This window comes from Plecotus auritus (genome assembly GCF_963455305.1).
Source record: "Plecotus auritus genome assembly, chromosome: 4".
NCBI lineage: Eukaryota > Metazoa > Chordata > Mammalia > Chiroptera > Vespertilionidae > Plecotus > Plecotus auritus.
This window is the reverse complement of record NC_137775.1, coordinates 137929083-137953025: the sequence shown is the minus strand read 5'-3', so window position 1 is coordinate 137953025 and position 23943 is coordinate 137929083. Positions and strand designations below refer to the sequence as shown.

Below are 23943 nucleotides of genomic sequence, written 5' to 3'. Positions count from 1 at the left end.
TCTTCCCCAAGGAGCTCACCACCGAATGCCAAGGCAGATGGATCTATGTTTACTCAGTGGCATGAGCAGGACTATGACAAATATGAGCGAGGATCAGAAGTGGGGCTCCTCACTCAGGCTGGAGGGCCAGTGGCACCAGCACAAGGGTGAGGGGAGGAATCAGGAACAGGAGGAGTCGGAAAAGATCTTTCTGAAGAGGGTGAAGGGGAGGGTGAGAAGGCCATCGAGCGAGATGGACAGTAGTGTCCAGAGCTAGAGGTCAGAGGTGTGTGGCTTGTTGGAGGAACCACCGGGATTTCAGAGCACTGGTGGGGATGGGAGCAGCAGGGAGTGAGGCTGAAAACATAGGCAGGGGCAGAGCAGGAAGAGCCCATCTCCAGGATAAGGAGCTTGGCTTCCATTTTGGAAGCTGTGGGAGGTCAGGAGAGGTATTAATCAGGACCTGATGTAATGAGCAGGACCTATTTGAGTGCAGTGTTAGAAGGTGGACAGGAGACCTGCCCCCTCAGTAAGTGCAGTGATGCAGGGAGTGGGCTGGGGAGATGTTGAAGGGCAGAGTTGATGGACCACAGTAGCATGAGGAGAGACCATGAGGCGGGGTAGAGAGAGCATGGCTTTGGGGCCAGGCAAATAAGAAGTTGAACCCCAGATCTACCATATGCTGGATGAGGGACATAGGTAAACTAACTTCTACTTTCTTGTCTGTACCACAGAAATTGTATCCACTGCAGAGGGGAAGGTGAAACAATCATGAAATGTCTGTAGGCGCTCTGTACAGTATATACATATTGATATCATCAGGTGAGATGCACAAAAGGCTGATTTTTCTGGAGCTTGAAGGATGGAGATCCAGGGAGGTCTCTTTTCCCCCCAGACACATGGGCAGATTGTCAGGAAGTAGGGCCCATTGGGGAGTGCACGCTGGCTAAGTGCATGTGACAGAGGGACTCAGAAGAGGCCAAGGTGGATACACAGGTGCTTCACCAGGTGTGTTCAATCTGGCTACAGGTAGAGGGAAGAAAGGGCCTGGCACGCCATGCCCCCTGTGGGCACACTCCAGCACTGCATGCCAGTGCCAAGGTCAAGGAGCCTCTGACACAGCCTTTTGGAAACGTATTTCCTTCTAGAAAACAGCCTCCCCTCGCTCCTGCTTATGATTTTGGATTTCATCTTTTTATGTGCCGCTAAACTAGTATGCCAGGGAGCATCTTTGGTAAGTGCGGCACTCAGTATAAGCCGGCCAGGCCCGGCTGACCTTGGTAGGAGGGTGTTGCCCAGAGCCGGGCGGGGAAGCAGGCACAGACATAGGTGTTCAGATCAGTGTCACTTTATTAGCATAGTGATAGCAGGGGGACAGATGGGATCTTTAGTTGTTAGCAGCCATAGTCTCCTGAATCCAGTCCACGAAGTTGCAGACCCTGGTGTAGACACCAGGCTTGTTCTTCTGGGCACAGCCATAGCCCCAGGAGACAACTCCCTGAAGTTCTCCGTTGCAGACCACAGGGCCACCAGAATCACCCTGCGGAGGAGGAAGGCACAACACATTTTATAAGGAGGGAGAAAGAGGGGAGCACAGCTCATGGCCTTTGGGGTTCAAATCCAGCCTCTAGGCAGGCCATGTGGATGGGCAGGGGTCTCAGGACACAAAGGGGCAATCACCTGGCAGGAATCCTTGCCTCCCTCAAGGAAGCCGGCGCACACCATGTTGTCTGTGATCTGTCCGGGGTACGCAGCTTCACACTGCTCCTGGGCCAGCAATGGGGCATCTAGGCACTGCAGCAGCTCAGGATAGTTGACTTTGAGGAGCAGGAAGATATAAAGGAAAGGAGAAATGAGTCAGTCAGGCCAGGGTGGAGGATAGTAATCTGGGGCTCACCCCAAAAACCTAAGCCCCCGAAAGAGTCAAGGCGATTCAGTTCCCAGAATGATCACTGCTGAACCCCTCCCTGGAGGTGAGAATGGCAAGTGCTATTCTTGTCCTATTCTGGGTCAACTCCTCCAGACTCTGCATCTCTCTGGCCTCCAGGACAGAGCCTGAGGGTGGTGGACACTTGATATTATTTGCAGACTGGACGCCAAGGGGACTGAGCTCAGACAATGCTTCGTTCTGGGAAACCCTTGGAAGTCAGAGAGTGAAGAAGTAAGAACCCCACTCACTGCCAGAGCTCAGGGTGTTGCCCCAGCCAGAGATGAGGCACTGGGTGCCAGCAGGTGCACAGGAGGTGGGCAGGGAGACAGTGGAAACCCGGGAACTGATGACCGCAGGCGAGGAGAGCTTGATCAGCATGATGTCATTGTCCAGGGTCCAGCTGTTGTAGCGGGGGTGGCGGATGACCTTGGCGGAGTTGATGAACTGCTCATTCCCCTCCACGACATCAATGTTGTACTCTCCCAGCCTCACCTGGATGCGACTGTTGGGAGAGGAGAACTAAGGACCTTTTCGTACACCCCCACTCTTTCCTGGTATCCCGAGCTCCCATGGTGTGTTGGAGGTTAAAGCAAACAGCAGTTAACATAAAAAATAGACATTGGAAGGCACAAGTTTTGCCCTCCTCTGTGATTGCAATGGCTCCAGGTGATTTCCTGACCTGATAATCTTTATATCATTTACCAAACTTTACCTTTGATCTGCCTGTATGCATTGTTAAAGGGAAAATGTGTATTCAAAGTTCTGACTAGGCCAGAACTCGGTCCGCCCCCGCCCCCAATGTCTTCTAAATTCATATTTTTTGTATAGTGTATCTACTGTGTCGTCGTTCCTCCTTCACGTCATCCTGAACCCATGGCGAAGGTCATGGCAATGGTGGGGCTGTACTCATGTCATGGGGCAGCAGAGGGGCGGGGGGAAGTATAGTTGAGACACTAAGAGCCTTTCTGCTTCAGAGGTATGAAGCCCCCAGGCATTACTCACCCTCTGTGACTTTGCTACGTACAGCGGTGACTTTTGCTCCCTCCCTGGTCTGGTAAGCACTATCATTCTGGATGATATAGTCCAGTGGGTCTCAAAGTGTGGCCTCAGGACCTTGTTAGACATGCAAAACCTCGGTTCCCACCTCTGGGGGTGGGATCCAGCCACCCATGGTCCAGCAGATCCGCCAGGCGATTCTGACCCACACTCAGTTTTGAGAACCCTTGCTCTAGGCCAGTGTTCGGCAAACTGCGGCTCACAAGCCGCGGTTTGCCGCTCTGTTGACTAATGAGTTTGCTGACCACTGACCTAGACTCTCGATTCCAATAATTACAGGCTCTTGTTGTTCCTTGTGATTAAGCCCCTAACCCAGTGGTTGGCAAACTCATTAGTCAACGGAGTGGCAAACCGCTGCTCGAGAGCAGCATGTGGCTCGCGAGCCGCAGTTTGCCGACCACTGCTCTAGGCAGTGATTCTCATCTCTGCTATAGAATAGAATCACCAGAGGCAGAGAACGTTCAAAACACCAACATTTAGACACCTCTTCCTGAAAAGTCTGAATTAATTACCTTGGGATAGGGCCCAGGCTTTTTTTTTTTTTTCTTTTTTTTTTTTTTTTTTAACATTTCTTAGGTATTTTTATGTGCATGCACTGGCAAAGGTTACTTGTACAAAGTCCTTGCCTGTTTCCCAGTTGGGCCTTCTACCCTAAATAGCCCCTTTCTGCTCTCATGACTGTAGCTCTGGCTGTTGTATTTATTTATTTGGGGTGTCAGAGTCTTCCTACATGTGTCCCTCATCACCCCCATGCCTGGGAATCAGCTGTCATTGACAACTTCTCCTCTCTATGGTCCTTCTCCCCCACCCTCCCCTGGACTGAGCCAAGCTCTCCAAGGGCCCCTCTGTGGGCTTTGCCATCAGGGCCCAGCACTTACGACTTGTAGCAGTGAGCCGCGGATACCACCCACTGGTCATTGATGAGAGAGCCGCCACAGAAGTGGTAGCCAGCATTCAGGGACACCTGGTAGGGGATGGAATTCTCCTGGCAGGTGTAGCCCCCGACAATCTTGTCATCGTCATCAGTGGAGAAAGCAACTTGAGTGGAGACAGGAGGGAGAAGCCGATTCAGCAGGATGTTAGAGGGTGCAGCCTGAGCACTGTGGCTGGGTCATACTAATTAGGATTCCTCCATAAGCACAGCGATGATGGGCAGTGAGAATGGATAGTGAGAACACACTGCCATCCCCAGTAAGTGCAATGGATGTGGTTCTCCTGAGTCTGTGTGTCTGCAGGGCACATAGCTAGGTAGCCCACAGGGCTCCAGCCCTGACCTCTACAGGGGCACCAGGAGAATGAGGACACTTAAACATCCTCATAGTACCCTCAATGTGATACAGTCAGAATGTGGTGTTCTCATCCACTGAATGCTTCTCTCTCACTCAACATCACTCATCTGCTCCCCACGGCTATCAGAGTCCTTGAGGATCAGGATGGGCTGGCCCAATAAGGAAAACCTCCTGGCTCAGTCGCTCTGACTGCACCAGCTTCTCCCATAGCTCAAATCTGCACAGAGGTCAGGGAGAGGAGCCCCCATACCCATTGGATGGGACAAAGGTAGGCACTGTTATTGGTTGATAGAACAGTGATTCTCAACCTTGGCTCTATACCTGGGAACCTTAAAATGACCTGGAAAGCTTAAAAATTCAATGCTCAGGCCACACCTTAGCCAAAGAAGTCAGAATTTCTAGAGTTAGGACTTGGGCATGAGTGTTCTTCTAGTCTCTGTAAGTGGTATATCTGGGGTTAAGAATAGCCACAGTGGTAATACCTTAAAAAAATAAAAAAAGAATAGCCACAGTGCAGCTAGCCCAGAGTTGTCAGAGCTAAGCCTCAAGACCACTGGTCTATTTAATAAACCAGTTTCACCTCACCTCCCTTTCCAGCTTCTCTACTAAAAGCCTGAGATGAATGGATGATGGAGCTGAGAGTGGGTCATGCAGAAGGTGAGAGAAGTAAGGCTTAAAGAGAGCCCAGGAATGGGATGGAGGGGTGCTAGACAGAGGAGATAGAACATCAGAGCACAGGTAAACAGGAGAGGCAGCAAGGTGGTAGAACTTGTATTTCTGCCAGGAGACAGTGCCTGAAGCAACACGTGGAACTCACCAGCAGCTCCCACAAAGGCAAGGATCAGGAGTGGATTCATGGTGGCAGAAGTAGAACCAGGTTGGTGGTGGAGAGCCTTTATACCTCCCAAGGTGAGGGTGGATGGCCACCGCTACTCCCTGTACAAACACACCTGCAGCTTTCCCTTTCCCAGGGTCTTGGAACAACTCTGCTATTTTTGGCCACACTCTGGGTTTGTGACCTACAGGTGATTAGAACACTTACCTTCTGAGGGCAGAGAGGAAGAAGACCAGGTGATTCATAGAGGTATTCCAGGATGAGGAGAACAGGGGAATCCAAGCCCCACATACAACATCTGGGCCTTCTCGGGCTAAGGGGATGAGGGTTAGGAGGAGAAGAGCAACCTGGGCCCTTAGGAATTCTCTGACCTCATGGAGATTTATTTAATTGACTTTAAGGAAGGGCTGATATTGGTTGCAAATGTGGCTGCTCAGTATCCTGGAGTCCCCTGAGAGGAAAGAAGTCTTCTCTAAGTTTCTATATGTGAGCATGAAGACCCTTTCTCAACTCTAAATCAGTGGGCAGCAAGGTCAAATCCAAGGCTTTGAGGAACCAGGATTGTAAAATGAAGAGGTGATGAGAAGGAAGAGGCTGTATTCCTTGGGAGTTCTGAGCTTTCAGCTGGCTCTCCTGTCTACCAAAGCCTGTGGAGGAGGGTATTTGGAAGGTGGAAAGGGCAAGAGTTAAATTGGTGTCTACCAGATACATTTGGGGGACAGAAGACCACATTCCTCCTCTTCTTCACCATCAGGACCTTGGCCTTTCTCACCATTCACCCTATTATGGGGTCTCTTTAAGCAGCCTCCTGGTTGCCATGGGAATCTATACTAACAGTGATGAAAATTGCCCCAATTGCTAAGAGCTGACAGACTGAGCTAGAATTATGTGCTCCAAATCAGGTATTAAAAAAGATTTGGACAATGATAAAATTGGGTTCTGATCAGAAGATTAGCAGTAGGTAGAAGGATTAGCACATGGTAAAGGAGCAAAATATTGGGTGATCAATAACAAAGATGCAGTGTGTGTGTCGGGGGGGAGAGGTGTCTGGAATTTTCTATTTTAGATGCAATGGCACTACTGTGCTGGGTTCCATATAGAGTGAATCTTCCCAGAAAATGATTTCAATTTGGGACCTTCCATGGCCACCAAGACACAGTTCTGTAATTTATTGAGGCACAACATGGCCAGAGGGGTATAGAGATGGAAGTAGTCTGTGTATGAGTCTATGTGAGCCTGGTTCAGGGGCCCTCCGATGAAGAGACTTCTCAGTTCCTCTGAGCTCAGGGTTAGTGGGGGGGCAGGAGTGGGCAGAGTTCATTGAATTCTATGAAAGGTAGAAATGAGTAAATATTCTGGAGATGAAGAACCAATGAGAAAAGCTCAGAAGTGGTGAGATAGAAAGTAGGTTAGAGGGATGGAGTAACTGGAAATCAGAGTGAATTGGGGGAAATGTCAATGTGAGACCCATGGGGTTGAGAGGGGCCCACAGGGTGTCTTCTGGTCTAGTGCCTGGCATGACTGGAAGCCAGCTTCTCCTTACCAGGAGACCCACTGCTCAGAACCCTCCCCTCTCCTCACTGCACACCCTCTAACCTCCAATGGGCTTATATCCAGGAGGAATACTGCTATATTTGTATAGTACCTGACAGTTTTTAAAGGGCTTTCACACACACCATGCTGATTTTCATTTGGGTTGAGTTTCAAGTTAAACTTTTCACAAACATTTTAATTGTGAGTTATGCAGAACAAAATTATCTCCATTTATAGAAGATGAGACTGAGAATCAGAAAGGTTCTGTCTTGCCTGATTATACAGATCTGAAAATGGTCTCAGGCCTAAAGGAAGACATGGGAAGTGTAGAGAAGCATGAGAATCATGACAGGTGGATCTAAGAGAATGTTTATTTGGGATCAAGTCAGAGGGCAAGCTACATCCTGATCCCTCCTGATGCTTGTCTTCCTGGCAGAAATAGAAGATGGAATTAACCTTCTACTCCTGGAGGCTAAAGCAAACAGCAGTTAGCATAAAAATGCAAAAAGAAACATTGGAAGACCAATGGACTTGGATATTCCATGGGATGGAAATCAGCATAAAACTGCCCTGTTGTGGGCTCAATGGCTCAAGGCAATTTCCTAACCTGATAATCCTTACATTGTTTATCAAACTTTACCTTTGATCTGCCTGTATGCATTGCTAAAGGGCAAATGTGTATTCAAGTGAATAAAAAGTGGACCAGGCCAGAGGTCGGTGTGATTCTTCAAGAAAGAGGCTCCACCTGGCCCCCAATGCCTTCTAAATTAATATTTCTTGTATAGTATTTTCATTTGTGCATCAGCCCCTCCTTCAGATCCTGAATCCCACCATGAAGGTTGTGGCATTCCACCTGGCACCTGGTCTCAGAACCTTGCCTTGCCATGACCTGGACCCCTCTAGGACACTTCTAAGGCATGGATGATACACCTCTCTGTGCTCACAGGTAGCTGACCCAGGTTATCCAGGTTATGGAGCCTCAGTAATAGGGGCTTGTCCTGTAACATCACCAAATATGCTATTTATTGTATCCCTTGTTGGGGGGTCTTCATAGGAAATCCTGGTTTAGAGAATAAGGAGAAATTCTTGCTGTGGATACCAGCATACCCTGGAAGAGTATTGGGGAGGTAATTAATCCTTGGTAGAATATAGGAAATTATTTTGGGGCAAGGGGAAACATTTTTGTATTGGTGCTTATAACTCTGATACTATCTAAAAGGGGACACCCAAGAGCTTGGGGATTTTCTGTGTCTAAAGCCTTAAGACTAGCCTTCCTTTGATATTTTGTGCTCCTTAGAATAAACCATCACAACCACACAGACTATGAGGTCAGTTTTATTCAAAGTAGCAGGAACCACACCCTATAGGCAGAGAAGATAGCTCTAGGTGGAGACTGTTGCATCATACTCTAGGCTCAGATGTGTAGCATGGATTTAGGTCTGTGGTATGTATTCAAGTCCCCCTTTGATCCAATTCAATTTGGATAAGTCTGTGCAGCTCTTGGTACTCTTCAATCTGAACCATGGATTCCTTTGTCTATTTCTTTAAGACATTCTCCTAGTTCATATTTAGTGCTTAGCATATCAAACCATTGTCTTTTAATTATGATAATATGAAATAGTTTTTATGTGCTTACTATACAAACATTGCGTGAACCTTTCAAGGACCTTTAAAAAAATTTTATTATCATAGCTACTTATGGGGTTGCCCATTTTATAGATACCAAAATGAGCTTTATAGAGGTGAAGTAACTTGCTCAAGGTCACACAGCCAGTCATTTGTAGAGATGAATGGTAGCATGGTAATCTGACTCTAGAATAGGCTTCTTAAACATAGAAATGTTGGATCCCCTTCCTCTTATTCGATGCTCAGTACAGCCGCATGAGGTAGGCAGGAGGTATAGTTTTCTTCTTTTTACCAATGAAAAATCCAAAGCTCAGAGGCTGACTTCTTCAAGGTCACCTGGCTAAGGAATAAACAGATGCCACCTCTTCAAGCTAAATTCATTTCCATCATGTTGCCACATATTAGATTCTTTCAGACCTCCCAGTAATTTGAGAAGTAGATTTTGGTCAGATTACAAATCACTAATTTCTTCCTTTTAACCCCCTCCCCAACTCAGTTATTTCTTCTCAGCTCATAATTAACAATCAACTCCTCCTTGGGCCTTAGTCTCCTTTATCACTCTCCAAACAGATTGTCACATTCTGGGCTATCTTTCTTCCAAACTCCCAGCTCCTTTCTTCCTCCATTATTTTTCTAAACTATATCTTTTCCCTTTATCCAAAAATTACTATTTTCTTGAATATCTTATCCTGGAGGTCACTGAATCTGGATAGTGGGAGAGCCCTCTGAGTGATCCAGAAAAATCCAAGAGTGAGAGAGACGTGGAGGCATAGACAGGTCATGGCTGGTTGGCTAAATGGAGTAGTCTCTGCTCCTCCCCTAACCCCATCCTATCCCCCACCTTGAAGTCAGGGAGCACAAGCATGTTTTATGCCCAGCGGGAACATTTGCATATTTTATATATTCTTTAGGCCTCTATGGAGGGGTGAATAGGGAAGTGGATTGAGGTTATTTTTTAAATGTAAATATAGATTGGTCTCTATACTATTATGTTCTTTCTGTTCACATTTCAGTAACTCTTTGTCCCATCCTTGGACCTACTAGAGCTGCTTAAGTGACTCCCAAGGTTTTTGGAGAATAAGCAGAAGAAATTAGGAGAGAGCCCAGGAGGACAACACATGTGGGCCACTGTTATTGTAGCAGCCATGACTTCTCCCGTGACACTCATAATTTAATGAGTAACATGTGTATTTATTTTCCAGATTGAGTCCCACAAGCCCAGCTTGGTGATAAGCCATCTGGGCTCCCTCCACTCATTTGGCTCATAAAACTCTAGACTGTTTTTGTTCATTTGGAAGGCAGCCAACTGGTCCATCTACTTCCTATAGGCCAGCCCATTCAGGAGTATATGCAAAAGGCTCTCAGGTTCAACAGGGAGTGCTCTGTCCACACAGGCACCAACCAACATAGTTTCCATTTGAGGACCGTCCACTTTAGGGCCACTATGTTTGAGCAGGTTCTGGGCTTATGTATCTAGAACCCATAACATCTGTTCCTTTCCCAGCCTTGGAGACAGCAGAGGGCCTGGCACACGTTGTTGGGCCACCTTTGTATCCAGATATAAAGGTCAAAGCATCTGTTCCCTCCCTGTTAGAACAATCTAGTTCATTTTTCTATGGGCTAACATTATCTACATTCAAATGCTTTTCTAGAGTTTTTCTCCAAGGAAGTCCATACTGCTTGGCCAATTTCCCTCTATTTTTGAATTATATTTCTCTACTACTGTATTAGTTTGCGAAAGCTGCCATAACAAAATACCACAGAGTGGGTGTCTTAAACAATGGAAATCTATTTTCTCACAGTTCTGGGAGCTAGAAGTCCAAGATCAAGGTGTTGGCAGGATTGGTTTCTCCTGAGGCCTCCCTCCTTGGTTTGCAGATGGCAGCCTTCTCACAGTGTTTTCACATTACCTTTCTTCTGTGGACACAACCCTGGTGTTCTCTCCAAGTATGTCCTAATCTCTTGTGATATGGACACCAGCCAGATTGGATTAGGGCCCAACCCAATGGCCTTGGTTTAACTTAATTAGCTCTTTTATGACCCTGTCGCCAAATACAGTTACATTCTCAAGTACTGGGAGTTAAGACTGCAACATAGGAATTTTGAAGGAGCACAACTCGTCCATAACACTCAGTAAATAGTTACTGAATTCCCATGATGTTGCTGTGTTTTTCCTAAGCTATAAGAAAACAGCGATAGAGAATATAGAAAAGGTGCTTGCTTTAGTAGCATTAATGTGTATTTGTGTGTACAGCAATGGGAGACAGACAATAAATAAGAATATGTATATTATGTATATATAGCATATATTTATATCAGATAATGGTGGTTAGGAAGAATTAAAATAGGATAAAGTGATAATCAATGTGAATGACTGGTGGTTGGGGCAACAGTGCTGTATTAGGTAAGGTGGTCAAGAAAGATCTTTTTGGGGAGATGATATTTGAGTTGAAATCTGAATAAGAAGGAGTCAGTCATGTGAAGGTGGGGTAAAGAGGATTTCATTTTGCCTGCTAACTCTGTAAGAGAAATAAACCAAAACACACAGCCATTGCTTTTTAAATGAAATAACCCTGTCATCTGGCATATGATTTTTACCTTGCCATTAGTTTTGACTTAAAACTGATATATAAAGGATGGTTAGCCCTTGGTGAGTGGCTCAGTTGGTTGGAGCATCATCCCATACCAGGGTTGTAGGTTTGATTCCCAGTCAGGGCACATACATAGGTTGTGGGTTCGATCCCCAGTTGGGATGTGTATGGGAGGCAAATGATTGATGTTTCTCTTTCACATTGATGTCTCTCTCTCTCCCTTCCCCTCTCTCTAAAAATCATTAAACAATTTTTAAAAAGGATTATTATTAATGCATTAAAATATTATTATGGACTAGTGGCCTGGTGCACAAAATTTATGCATGGAGGGGGTGGGGGGTTCTCTCAGCCCATCCTGCACCCTCTCCAATTGAAGACCCCCTTGGGGAATGTCTGACAGCCAGGCCTAAACTGGCAGTTGGACATCCCTCTCACAATCTAGGACCACTGGCTCTTAACTGTTCACCTGCCTGCCTGCCTGATCACCCCTAACTGCTTCTGCCTGCCTGGCTGATTGCCCCTAACTGCCCTCCCCTGCTGGCCTGATCTTGCCCCCAACTGCTCTCCCCTGTCAGCCTGATCTCACACCCAACTACCTCTGCCTGCCTGATCACCCCCAACTGCCCTCCCCTGCCGGCCTGATCTCACCCCCAACTGCCCTCCCCTGCTGGCCTGATCTCGCCCCCACTGCCCTCCCATGCTGGCCAATTTGGTTCTGATTGGTCGATTTCTATGCCAGTCAGCGTCAAAAGCTCCACCCCCTAGGCAGCCATTGGCTTCTCACAGTTCACCCAGATTTGGTTCTGATTGGTCAGTTTCTATGCCAGTCAGCATCTCCGGGCCTACCTCTGGGCCTGATCAGAGAGGCAGGGCTGATCAACAGCCCCGGAGGCCTGGAAAGAAACAGAGGCGAGGCTGCTGGTGAAGCCTGGAGAGAGAGAGGCAACAGCTGATCAACAGCTGCCATGGAGGCTGCGGATCCGACCCTGCCTCTCTCTCTGGGCCTCTCTCCGGGCCTGATCCACAGCCCCCTCGGCAGTCAGTGCTGGGTCGCTGTACCTCCACCAGCGGCAGTCAGTACTGGGTCACCACGGCAACCCAGCACTGACTGCAGGACTGACTTCCAGTGTTAGGTGGAGCCTTCCATTGTTATGGACCCTGGGTTTTTATATATTAGGAAGTTAATATAAAGTATTTTTTAATATAAAATGGTGTTTATGAAATATTGATGTGTTAAGAGAATAAATTATAAAACAGTATGTATTATATGATCTAACTTTATTTAAATGTGTGATTTAAATTCTCATTTTAGCCCTGGCCGGTATGGCTCAGTTGGTTGAGTGTCATCCCATGCACAGAAAAGTTGCCAGTTAGATTCCTGGTCAGAGCACATGCCAGGGTTGCAGGCGATTGATGTTCCACTCTGACATCAATGTTTCTCTCTCTCTCTCTCTCCCTCTCCTTTCCTCTCTTTCTGAAACACAATAAAAGTATTAAAAAAATTCTCATTTTAATAATCTCTGGGAGAAACCAAGATGGTGGCATAGGTAAGCACCTAAACTGCTGCCTCGCACAACAATTTCAAAACTACAACTAAAAGACAGAACGGACACCATCCAGAACCGCAGGAAAGCTGGCTGAGTGAAAATTCTACAACTAGAAGGAAAGAGAAAAGCTCACAGAGAATTGGAGGTACGGCAAAGGGTCTTTGTGCACGCAAAGAGGAAGGGTGGCTGAGAGCCTGGCTGACTTTCTCTGGCGGAAGGGGAAAGGAAGCCCCCGACCGCACTGAACCCCAGTTCTGACTGCACTGAACCCCAGTCCCGGGCGAAACCCCATGGACCCAGGCTCATACAGGGGGAGTCTGGTCTGTCAGGTAGAGAGAAAGGCACCTGGAGACTCGGAGACCCGGGGGAGACCCGGGGGAGCCCCGGCGGGCAGGGTTTTGGAGGCGCGAGCGCCAGTGTGCACAAAGGCTGCGGAGGTTGCCACAGGCTTTCCCTAGCAGAAGGGAGTCCGAAGCTCCTGACTGCACTGAGCCCCAGTTCTGACTGCACTGAACCCCAGTTCCAGGCAAGCCCCTGGGGACCCATGCTCTTGTGGGGGGAATCTGGACTCTCAGGCGGAGACTCGGGAGCTGGGGAAGGCAGAGGTCTGAGGTGCGCATGCGTGCGCAAGGGCAAGGCTGACTGGAAGCCAAGACTGTCTGCTCCACCCTGAGACTCCACCCCATCCAAGCTGAGCACAGAGGCTATTGCAATTTGGCAAGTCTAATCCTATAAGGCTGTCTCCAGCACCAAACTTCTCCCAGCGTAGACACAGCTGATCCTTACAGCCAACTGGCTTGGAGGTCAATTTCTCCCAGTGATACCAACAACAATCAAGACTAAACTACAACAAGGCTGTACACACAGTCCACAAAGGGGTACACCAAGAGTGCCCACCTCAGGTTAACTGGGGAGGCCGACCCACTGGGCCATATAGGAAACCTAGCACACAAATCTACCCTACCAACTCAGGGAAGCAGTGAAAATGCGGCATCAAAGAAACAGATCACAAATGAAAGAAATGGAGGAAAACAAACGACTGGATATAGAATTCAAAACCACGGTTATAAGGCTTTTCAAGAATATCCTAGAAAAGGCCAATAAATATAACGAGACCCTCGAAGATATGAAAAAGGACCAACTAGAAATTAAACATACACTGACTGAAATAAAAAGTATTATACAGAGACCCAACAACAGACTAGAGGAACACAAGAATCAAGTCAAAGAATTGAAATACAAAGAAGCAAAAAACACTCAACTGAAAAAGCAAAAAGAAAAAAAATCCAAAAAGTTGAAGATAGTGTAAGAAGACTCTGGGACAACTTCAAGCGTACCAACATCAGAATTATGGGGGTGCCAGAAGAAGAGAGAGAGCAAGATACTGAAAACCTATTTGAAGAAATAATGACTGAAAACTTCCCCCACCTGGTGAAAGAAATAGACTTACAAGTCCAGGAAGCGCACAGAACCCCAAACAAAAGGAATCCAAAGAGGACCACACCAAGACACATCATAATTAAAATGCCAAAATCAAAAGACAAAGAGAGAATCTTAAAAGCAGCAAGAGAAAAACAGTTAATTACCTACAAGGGAGCACCCATACGACTGTCAGCTGATTTCTCAACAGAAACTATGCAGGCCAGACGGGAGTGGCAAGAAATTTTCAATGTGATGAATAGCAAGAACCTACAACCAAGATTACTCTACCCAGCAAAGCTATCATTCAGAATTGAAGGTCAGATAAAGAGCTTCACAGATAAGAAAAAGCTAAAGGAGTTCATCACCACCAAACCAGGATTATATAAAATGCTGAAGGTTATTCTTTAAGAAGAGGAGGAAGAAGAAAAAAGTAAAGATAAAAATTATGAACAACAAATACATATCTATCAACAAGTGAACCTAAAAATCAAGCAAATTAAAAACCTGAGGAACAGAATAATCTGGTGAATATAATAGAATCAGGGGCATAGAAAGGGAGTGGACTGATAATTCTCAGGGGGAAAGGGGTATGGGGGGGTTCAGGAAGAGACTGGACAAAAATCATACACCTATGGATGAGGACAGTCGGGGGAGGTAAGGGCAGAAGGTGGGGTGGGAACCGGGTGGAGGGGAGCTATGGGGGGAAAAAGGAGAAACAACTGTAATAATCTGAATAAAGATTTATTTAAAAAAATAATAATCTCTGTATATCACAATAGCATGCATTTATTTTGCAATTAAAATAGCTAAAACTGTTGTAATAATAAAATTTTCCCAGAAAGGGCAATAGCTAACCTCAAGAAAGGAATTACTAAGGTACAATTTCATGTATTATAGTGAGAAATAAATTTAGGTAGTAACTAAGTTGCATGTTTTATCTCTATGAGGCACAGTGTTGTATAGTTTATATGGATAATTTCATCCCATTCTTTTTTAAAAATATTTTTTAAAATACATTTTATTGATTTTTTTACAAAGAGGAAGGGAGAGAGAGAGAGAGTTAGAAACATTGATGAGAGAGAAACATCAATCAGCTGCCTCTTGCACACCCCCTACTGTGGATGTATCTGCAACCAAGGTACATGCCCTTGAGCGGAATCGAACCTGGGACCCTTGAGTCCCGGGGCTGAGGCTCTATCCACTGAGCCAAACCAGTTAGGGCTTATCCCATTCTTATAGCAAACCCTCATACCCCATTTTGTGGGTATCATTATCATCATCCTACATATGTGGAGATATATAAAGGAATTGTGTAACTTTTCAAAGTTAGATCCAGTGATCAAGCAATAGAACCAAATTTTAAACTCAAGTCTTTCGGATGCCAGAATTCAAGCAGTGTTTTAATGCTTCTTAGGAGAAACCTGCGTTGTCGTATAGAAAGGTGCTCACAGCCTGACTTATCTGTAGGTGAATTTGCCCACTTTTAGGGGAAATGGGAGCATGAGACAGGAAGGGAAGCTGGCACTGGACCCACTAGATCCAATGGACTCATATATGGATCCCAGAGGCCCCAAATCAGTATGTGTGGAAACTGGGCAAGATGCACTGGACTTTGTAGTAAACTAGGAACGAGATGGAAATCATTTCTGTACAAAGCCAGGATATAGGAAGGGCAACATGCTTAATGAAAGTGCAAATGAACAAAATAATTCCATAGGCAGTTAATAAGAAGTATTGTTTTTTCTGGTTTGGCTTTGGGTGGAGGATTAAAAAAAGTTTCCTCTAAATATTCATGATGTTGTGTTATCAGCCTTTCAGAGTTTGTGAGAGACATTGTATGATCAAGAAGATACACACTGAGAATTATAAAACCAAATGACATCAGGTATATTGCATCCCAATTGCTTGATAGAGGCAAAAATAGATATTTCCCGGACAACCCATCTTATTCCAGGATTTAAAATATTCCCAAAGATGAATTCATAATATCAGATTTTATGATGCACAAAAATATAAGCCACCCTGAGTGAAAACCAGCAGAACCTACAAACAAGAAAACCAGATGCAAAAAGTCATCAGGAGTTGGCATTAACAGGTAAAGTTCTGAATAGATGCATAATATCCTTAAATAAATAACTTCAAAAAACACAAGGAGCAAGGTGCTTTCAAAAATGACCACTCCTATTTGTAAGAGACCCAAGAGGAGTTCCTAACAATGGAAATTCATATAATTTAAATTAAAGAATCAATTGAAAGGTTAAATGGCTTATTGGAGCTGAGGTGTGAATTAGTAAACTGGAGAGCAGGTCTAAAGAAATTATCCATAATGTAGCACAGAGAAGCAAAAAGGAGGAAAATGGGAATGAATAGTCTATCCGTGGTCGGCAAACTGCGGCTCGTGAGCCACATGCGGCTCTTTGGCCCCTTGAGTGTGTCTCTTCCACAAAATACCACGGCCTGGGAGAATCTGTTTTGAAGAAGTGGCGTTAGAAGAAGTTTAAGTTTAAAAAATTTGGCTCTCAAAAGAAATTTCAATCGTTGCACTGTTGATAATTGGCTCTGTTGACTAATGAGTTTGCCGACCACTGGGCTAGATGATAGAGTGAAAGAAAGTTGAACACGGAGTAGGTCTATACTTCAGGCCATCTCTTCTTCTATAAAATGTGGACAACCACATTTATGGGCTGAAGCTCCGGCCCTTCTGAGAATTGTTTTTTACCACTACCATCAGAAACACACTGTGTTAAACTGTAATGAGCATTCTAGAAGACAGTAAAAATTTATCCCATGAAGGCTTGGGTATGAATTGAGGGGTCAAGGTGTGTGAAATAGAAGTGGGTACTATGAGACTGAGAGGTGCTCTTGAAATTAAATTGTCCTTTCTTCCAGCTATGCTTGAGTCTGGTCTTAGTTGTACATTTTCCACGTATCATAGAAAACTCTGTGCTTGTCCTGCTTTCCAGTGTTGCAGATCAGATGGCATCCAGTTCTGAATGCCAGGGTTAGACATTCAGTCAAAAGCCAGGAGCAGCTTTTCAAAGGACACGTTGTTGGCAGGTAGAAAAAAGTATGGTTTACACCAAAACTCTTTGCATCTGCCTTGAGGAATGCCAGGGGCTTCACAGAGCAGCCCTATCGGCCACAGGTACTTCAAGAACAACTGAGCCTGCTTGGTCTCTGGCCCAGGTGGCAGGGCAGCTTTCATCCCAGCCTTGTTTCTGCTACACAACTCTCTTGTGCCCATCCAGGGCCAGCCTTACAGATGATACAGTAATGGACCAGAGCAGCACACCCAACTGCAGTATATGTTAATTCCAAAGTCCATAGAGGCCCACAAAATACTGTACTTCTTTCTGCATAATAGATGGTAATAAGACTTATCTCTCATATTAGAGGGCATATTCTGATATGTCCCACACATCTGGACTACTTAAAAGCTCACCAATGTGGCAGGTCTCTGAACTTTTGTGGATTTTACATTGTTCTGGCCTGCATATGTCATATACTGAGGCACCTAGAGTGTTTTATAATTTCTATTCACAAAGAACAATCAGCATAATACCATGAGTGCAATGGGTGAGTATGCTATCAAGATGACTAAGGGTCTTCTGAACTATATTGATAGAGAACAAGCTAAATATAGCATTGAGATGAAATAGTTAAAGGTTATTTCTGAACTTGTCACTTGAAGGCAAACTATATTTGATTGTCTTTACTGAGCATTTCTAAGCACTCTTCTGGAGGAAGTTATCTTCAGCCTCCCAGTAGACACTTTTCGTGTCTGTGGATAGGTCCCTCCAGCTAGTCCTATAAATTTTCTCTCCATCTCAGTCTACACATCCATACTCATACCTGCCCACAAATACACAAACATCTGTCTCTTCCTGAAAGCTGTGGTTTCCTCCCTCCAGCTTGCCTCGACAGAGTTCATCTGGATGGGAAATGGGGAGGAGGGAGATGGGCAGGAGGAAGCTGAGGTTCTTGCTCAGATCTCTGATCTGTGCCCGGCACTGTGTCTCCAGCGCTGCAGAAGTAAAAGCTGCTGTCTTCGGGGTTCGCGCTGCTCACAGTCAGAATGGAGAACGATAGGTTTGGGCGGCTGATGGGAAACTTGTCCTTGGTAAATCCACTCTCATAAGTGGCCTCAGAGCCCTGATTTGCTGTTGCAATCAGTGTCAAGCTCTGTCCAGGAAGCTGTCGGTACCAGAACATTAGGGCAACTTGGCTATCAGCCTGACACTGGATTCTCACAGAGACTCCACGTTGACAGATGTCCCTGATTGGCTTTTTAGAGAGGAGAGCACCAAACACAGAGCCTGGTTACAGGGAGATAGAGAAACCCATGAGCGCTGACCAGCGTTGTCCCCAGGAAGAAAACTCTTTTTACTATTTGCTCCAATGTCACCTTGGCTTCCAAAGAACCTTGTGGCACTGCCTCCATTTTGTTCTGCCAACTGTTATTCTGTCATATCTTATAATTCAACATCTAGCCCCCCTTCCCCCCCCCCCCCCATTCTCTGACTGGTGTTCTCAGACCCTCTACTCCTCTATTCAACATTAATATTAATCCCAGACTTCCCCACCCAATAAGGCTCATACCTTGTCCTAGGAGAAGTAGCAGGAAAGTCGGCATCTTTAGGTGATATCCTCTCCTCTTCCATGAGAAAAGACACTGAGAAGTCAAACTCAAGGTCATCTTTCCTCACCACTGTGTAGTTCCTTTCCTGTAAATAGGACGTTGAGTTTCTGCAAAATACGGAGAAAATTAGTCTGCCCCTAGTGGAGCTGTGTAATTCTTCACTCACAAGGCATCCCAGCATGTAACTGCCATCCATCCACTATATGTCCACCACCTCTCCATGCATCATTATTCAGTGCCATGTATATGCTACCCTTTGGGTATAAAGCAAGAAAGGGATGCAGTACTGACCTCAAATAACTAAAAACTTTAAGATATGAAGGAATCTTATAACTCAGAATTTCAACTGTCTGTTGAGTCTTCATTGTCCCAAACTATCCCAATTATTCCTCCTTCAACCCATACTCTAGTAAATTGGCCTCTACTCCTATTTTCCTCCCTCCAAATACAATATTTTATTGTTCATAAAAGCTGAGCTAGTATTTTTGTGCACTTACTCCATGCTTTACATGTATGATTTCAGCCTATAAATTAGGCTACTTAGGCTACTATCATACCATCTTTACAGATGAGGAAAACATAAAGATCTTAAATAACCTACCCAAGTTCACATAATCCAAGAGTAAATGACACAGGCAAGACTCAAGTCCATGGCTATGTGACCTCAAAACCCAATGTGAATATCAATACTGTCAAGAATGGTCGCACTTTTGCAGTTGTCTGGACTTAATAAAATCTGGTGAATGAATGTGAATGACAGGCCAAACACCCTAAAGGAAACAATGACCTTTAGAAACAAAGTCTAGTAAAACTAACCTACTTTATATCTTTGATTCTGAAAGTCCATCTAATATAAGATGCACTCTTACAAACATAATGGCTATTTTGGGGTGGTGTTAATATTACATTAGAAATGAATATAGATGACAGGACTTACTCATATTTTGGAAATATAAAACTGGAAAAACAATTTACCTTATGATCAAGGAAATGCAGCATGTTAGGCCTAATAATATTTCAGTAACCCTTTCTGCTATGGCATGCGTGTGTGTGTGTGTGTGTGTGTGTGTGTGTGTGTGTGTGTGTAGCCTGTACATCTATGGGCGGTGCCAGAGGCAGTGAGTGATTTAAGGTAAACCCTGCTAAGTAGTATGCTGATGAAAGGTATAGAATACTCCATTTTTTTCTGGACATCTAGGGATACATTTTAAAAATGTAGTCCAATATATCAAAGTTTCTGCCAAAACAACCCAAGATCTTTTTCTAGTTCATTCATCCTAAATCCTAAAAATTACCAAGTGACTCTTATTCTTTAAAGAATTCCAAATCTTTCCCCCTCAGTGGTATTCTCACTTTTATAAAACAACAGAAAACACATTCTTCTCTCTTTTCATTGTCTTCAAACAGCACTCGTGTCTCTAGACTTTTCTTTCAGGGGTGTCATGGTTACCATTATCATATAATTTTAATGTATTTATTTATTGAATTAATACATGCACGTGGTTAGAATTTCAAAAAACACAAAACAGAGCAAAAAGTTAGGTACCTTCCCCAGAAGCAACTGGTCAATAAGTGTTGTATCTGTTATTAGAAATATTTTTGACTTATTCAAGTTTACAAGTATCTGATTGGTCTTCCTGTACCTTGCTGCTTATTTTATTAACAATGTATTCTTAGAAATACATTTAAAAGCTTAGTTTATATCAGAATATACATATTTGCCTCATTATTATTTCCCATTTTATTATGAGAATTTTCAAACCTCTATAGAAGTTGAAAGTTTTATATTGAACATTCATGTGCCCACCACTTAGATTCTACCACCTTGATAAAGCTACTTATTGCTTTATCATAAAACTAACCATCTACCCATGTACATTTTGGATACATTTAAAAGTGAGTTGAAGGCATACTTCACTTCTAAATACTTTAGCATGCATATAATTAATTAGCATTCAATATTCATTTATGGTTCTTTTTTAAGGTAAATTTGCATACAGTAAAAGACACAACTCTTAAGTACCATTAAAGAAGTTTTGACAAATGCACACACCTGTGAAATCTACCAAGCTTTCTAACACTCTTTTTTGAAGTTATAATCTTTTACTATGTTTATTCTTTTACTGAGTTTCTTGGAGGTGACATTGGTTTGCAAAACCATACAGGTTTCAAGTGTATAACTCAACAAAACATCATCTGCACACTGCATCGTGTATCTATCACTCCAAGCAAAGTCTTTCTCTTGTATTCCCAAAGGACTCAATTACTATATACAGACAGGATACATGTTTCATTCTTTAAAATGCACAGATACTCCTGGCTGGAGTGGCTCAGTGGTTGAGTGTTGACCTATAAACCAGAAGGTCATAGTTTGGCTCAATTCCCTGTGGGGGTTTTGCAGGAGGCAGTAGATGGATGATTCTCTCTCATCATTGGTGTTTTTATCTCTCTCTCCCTTTCAAAAAAATATTCTCCCTGAAATCAATAAAGTATATTTTTAAAATACACCGATACTTTCCCAGATGATCATGTGTACAGATGTAACCTAATTTTTATAACCTCTGCATTATAATTTATTCCTTACCTGTTTAGAATTTTCTAGTAAAACATTAGTGACCACTTAGAAAACCTGGAGAAAGATTGCTTTTTATTAGAGTTGTTCTATTTTTATATTGAATGAACTCAAATTCCACACGCTTTCTCTTAAATCAACATAAGGAGAATAAAATTTATCTGAAGGAGTTTAGCTTGTGTGATGCCCCCTAGTGAAACATTGATTAAGAGCAAAGGCATGGAGTGAAGTGGCAAATGACAGTAAGGAGGAACAATAATAAGACAGGAAGAGAAAAATTGGTAAAAAATGATAGAACAGAGCTTCTTCCATGTAAACATGTGTGAGAATGTTCCCTCCTGACTGGGATAGAGTCTCATGAATTTAGGTTGGGGATAATACACAAGTCTGGGCAGACTAACTTTGGAATGGCCCCTAATTCGGAAATGATGGTGCATGGGGCATGAAAAATATCCTGTGCTTTCCAGGCCAAGATGTACGTCCATGGGCTTGGTCCCACTGAGTGGCCACCTTTGTTCTAAGTAGCCAGTGTAACTCAGCCCTGAGTTAGGGTCACTTCCCTCTGGCACCTGCCCTTTTTGTGCAGAGAGGATGTGGTTGTGCAGCGCTGTGAATATACTGCTGGCACAAAGGTACACAGATGTCTGGTTGATGCTGGCAGACCCCAGGATCAGGGAGAAGCCCTCCTTCTTCTTCCTGGAGACACTGTACCCATCGGGGAAATCTCCTTTCTCATAATTGTCAACCCCATATGAGAAGTGGAGCAGCCGCAGCCCCATAGCTGGGTCTTGTCGATACCAGAACATTCTTTCATGGTTCATATCCTGTAAACATTCCATCAGAACTTTCTTTCCCTTTATTTTGATCAGATATCTTGGGACTTGAGTTACTTCTGCATCCATGAGACCTATGAAAGGAGGATAAAGGAGGTAAAAAAGGAGGTCATTAAGAAGCTTGATGAGGGAAAAGTCTTGTATCCAGGGTCTAGAAATAATAAGTTAGGAGTTCACCACCAACTTCCTGGACTCACCTACTCCCAGGAAACAAAAGGCCATACCACAGAGGAGCCTGAGTCCCATGGCAAGTTTGAGGCACAAATGTATTTCCTCCGAGGCTTAGGTTACAGGCTGATTATCTCTGATGTCATTGTCCCTGCCCACACTCATGATCCCTCAGCAATCCTCAGGTTCTAAGAAAGTTTAGAGGGGCTAGAGTGAAAGCCACCCCTTTTCCTCATGGGCGTGGGAGTGTGTGTGTGTGTGTGTGTGTGTGTGTGTGTGTGTGTGTGTGTTTGTGTGTGTGTGTGTGTTTGTAGAAAAAAGCATAGCAGGCCTGAGACAGCTATCTTAGAAGGACCTTCTTGCAGGGTCGGCTCTGGGATTGCATCTGGGTATCTGGGTTTCAGTAGTGTCCCCACTGTTTAGTTCATTGTGTCTAGGTTGCTGGCACAATGTGGTTTATGTTGAACACCCACTTTGCTTCTTTGAGTCTGGAATTTTGGAATGTGTCAGGGAGAGGGTGCCTGTGTGATCATCTGTGTTAGTTTGCTAATGCTTCCATAGTGGTTGACAAAACCCAGAAATTTGTTTTCTCACTATTCTGAAGGCTAGAGGCCCAAGATCAAGGCGTCAACAGGGTTGGTTTCTTCAGAGGAACCAATTGAATTATAGAAGGCCATCTTCTACCCTTGTTGTTACATGATCTTCCTTCTGTGTGTGACTGGGTCCTAATTTCCTTTTCTTTTTTTTATAAAGACACCAGGCATATTGGGAAAGGACCCATTCCACTGACCTCATTAACATAAATTACTTATTTACCTTATCTCCAAATACAGTCACATCCTGAGGTACGGGGGCATAGAACTTCAACATATGAATTTTGAGGAGATGCAACTCAGTCCATAAAACCAGCCACCAAAAATATCTGGTTGCTGAGTCTCTGGTGGGCTTCTCTGGGCAGCAACATTGCACACAGCTGATTGCATTTTCATACCTGGGGTGAAAGTGTGTGGCCTCATGGGAAGGAGGGAGTGTAGGACATCTCATATAGATTCCTCTACACTCTGCCTATGCCTTTTCCCTTATGATCTGGCTGTGTATCCTTACCAGGTCTGTGTCATAAACCTTAGCCATCCTGTGGGCATGACCAGAGACCTCCTGGGGAACCTGGGAAGCAATCATGAGGTCTGGAGGGTAAGAATGAGTTTGCCATGTGGACCTGGCAAAGGAAACAGTGTGTGCAATCAGATGGGGTCCTGGTAGTTAGGTGACAGTTTCCAGTGAAATGCAGTTATAAAATAACTCCAAATGAGATGTTGAGCCCTGAGAAAGGAAATTCAGGGCCAAGACTTGAAATTAGAAAAGCAGTTTGAATGGAAATTAAAGTAGGACTGGAGAGTCCAATGCTGTTGTTGGTGAGGGTGGTGGGGACGGGCAAATGCAATGGACTGGAAAGCCTGTGGGGCCCTGGACAGAGGCCCTGAGGACCACTGTGTGTTTGAGGTAGAGAGAATCACCCTCCAGCAGGTGGTGCCAGGGAAGCCAGATTGATATCAGGTGAATTCTGGTAAAGGGTCTGGGCTGAGGAAGCCTTATTGAAAGAGCAGAGAGAAGTAAGGGAAAGAGGACCATGACAGCTCATTCATGGTGCTGTTCTCCACCAGGTCCTGGGATGTACTCCTACTGTCTCCAGTGAGGTGAGCAGAGAAAGGTTTCTGTGGGGGCAGTAGCTTCCCCTGGTAGGGGCAGGGCTCAGGAAGGCACAGCCACCTCTCCCCTTGTGTCAGCCCTTTCTGTGAAGAGAGGAAGTGGCTTGCAGTGTTGTGGGTTAACTGCTGGCAGATAGGTCTGCAGGTTAGGAGGGATTCTCTGTATTATTTTAAAAGATGCCATCTATTTTAGAGACTTCCCATCTGTCAGTTGCCC

General features: G+C 44.6%; 1 protein-coding gene across 2 annotated transcripts; it reads right to left on the bottom strand.

The window, feature by feature from the left end:
• Positions 1–1313: 1313 nt before the first annotated feature.
• Positions 1314–18534, bottom strand: PRSS2 (serine protease 2). Of its 2 annotated transcripts, none has more exons than XM_080666349.1 (5): positions 18408–18534; positions 3844–4003; positions 2158–2411; positions 1660–1796; positions 1314–1519 (listed from the first exon to the last, which is right to left on the bottom strand). In XM_080666349.1, the coding sequence occupies exons 1-5, from the start codon at positions 18502–18504 to the stop codon at positions 1367–1369; spliced, it is 801 nt and encodes a 266-aa protein (XP_080522475.1). In that variant the 5' UTR covers positions 18505–18534; the 3' UTR covers positions 1314–1366. The 2 variants fall into 2 exon arrangements, with proteins under 2 accessions (XP_080522475.1, XP_080522476.1); XM_080666350.1 differs by lacking the exon at positions 18408–18534 and adding an exon at positions 5072–5126.
• Between the last annotated feature and the right edge of the window lie 5409 nt (positions 18535–23943).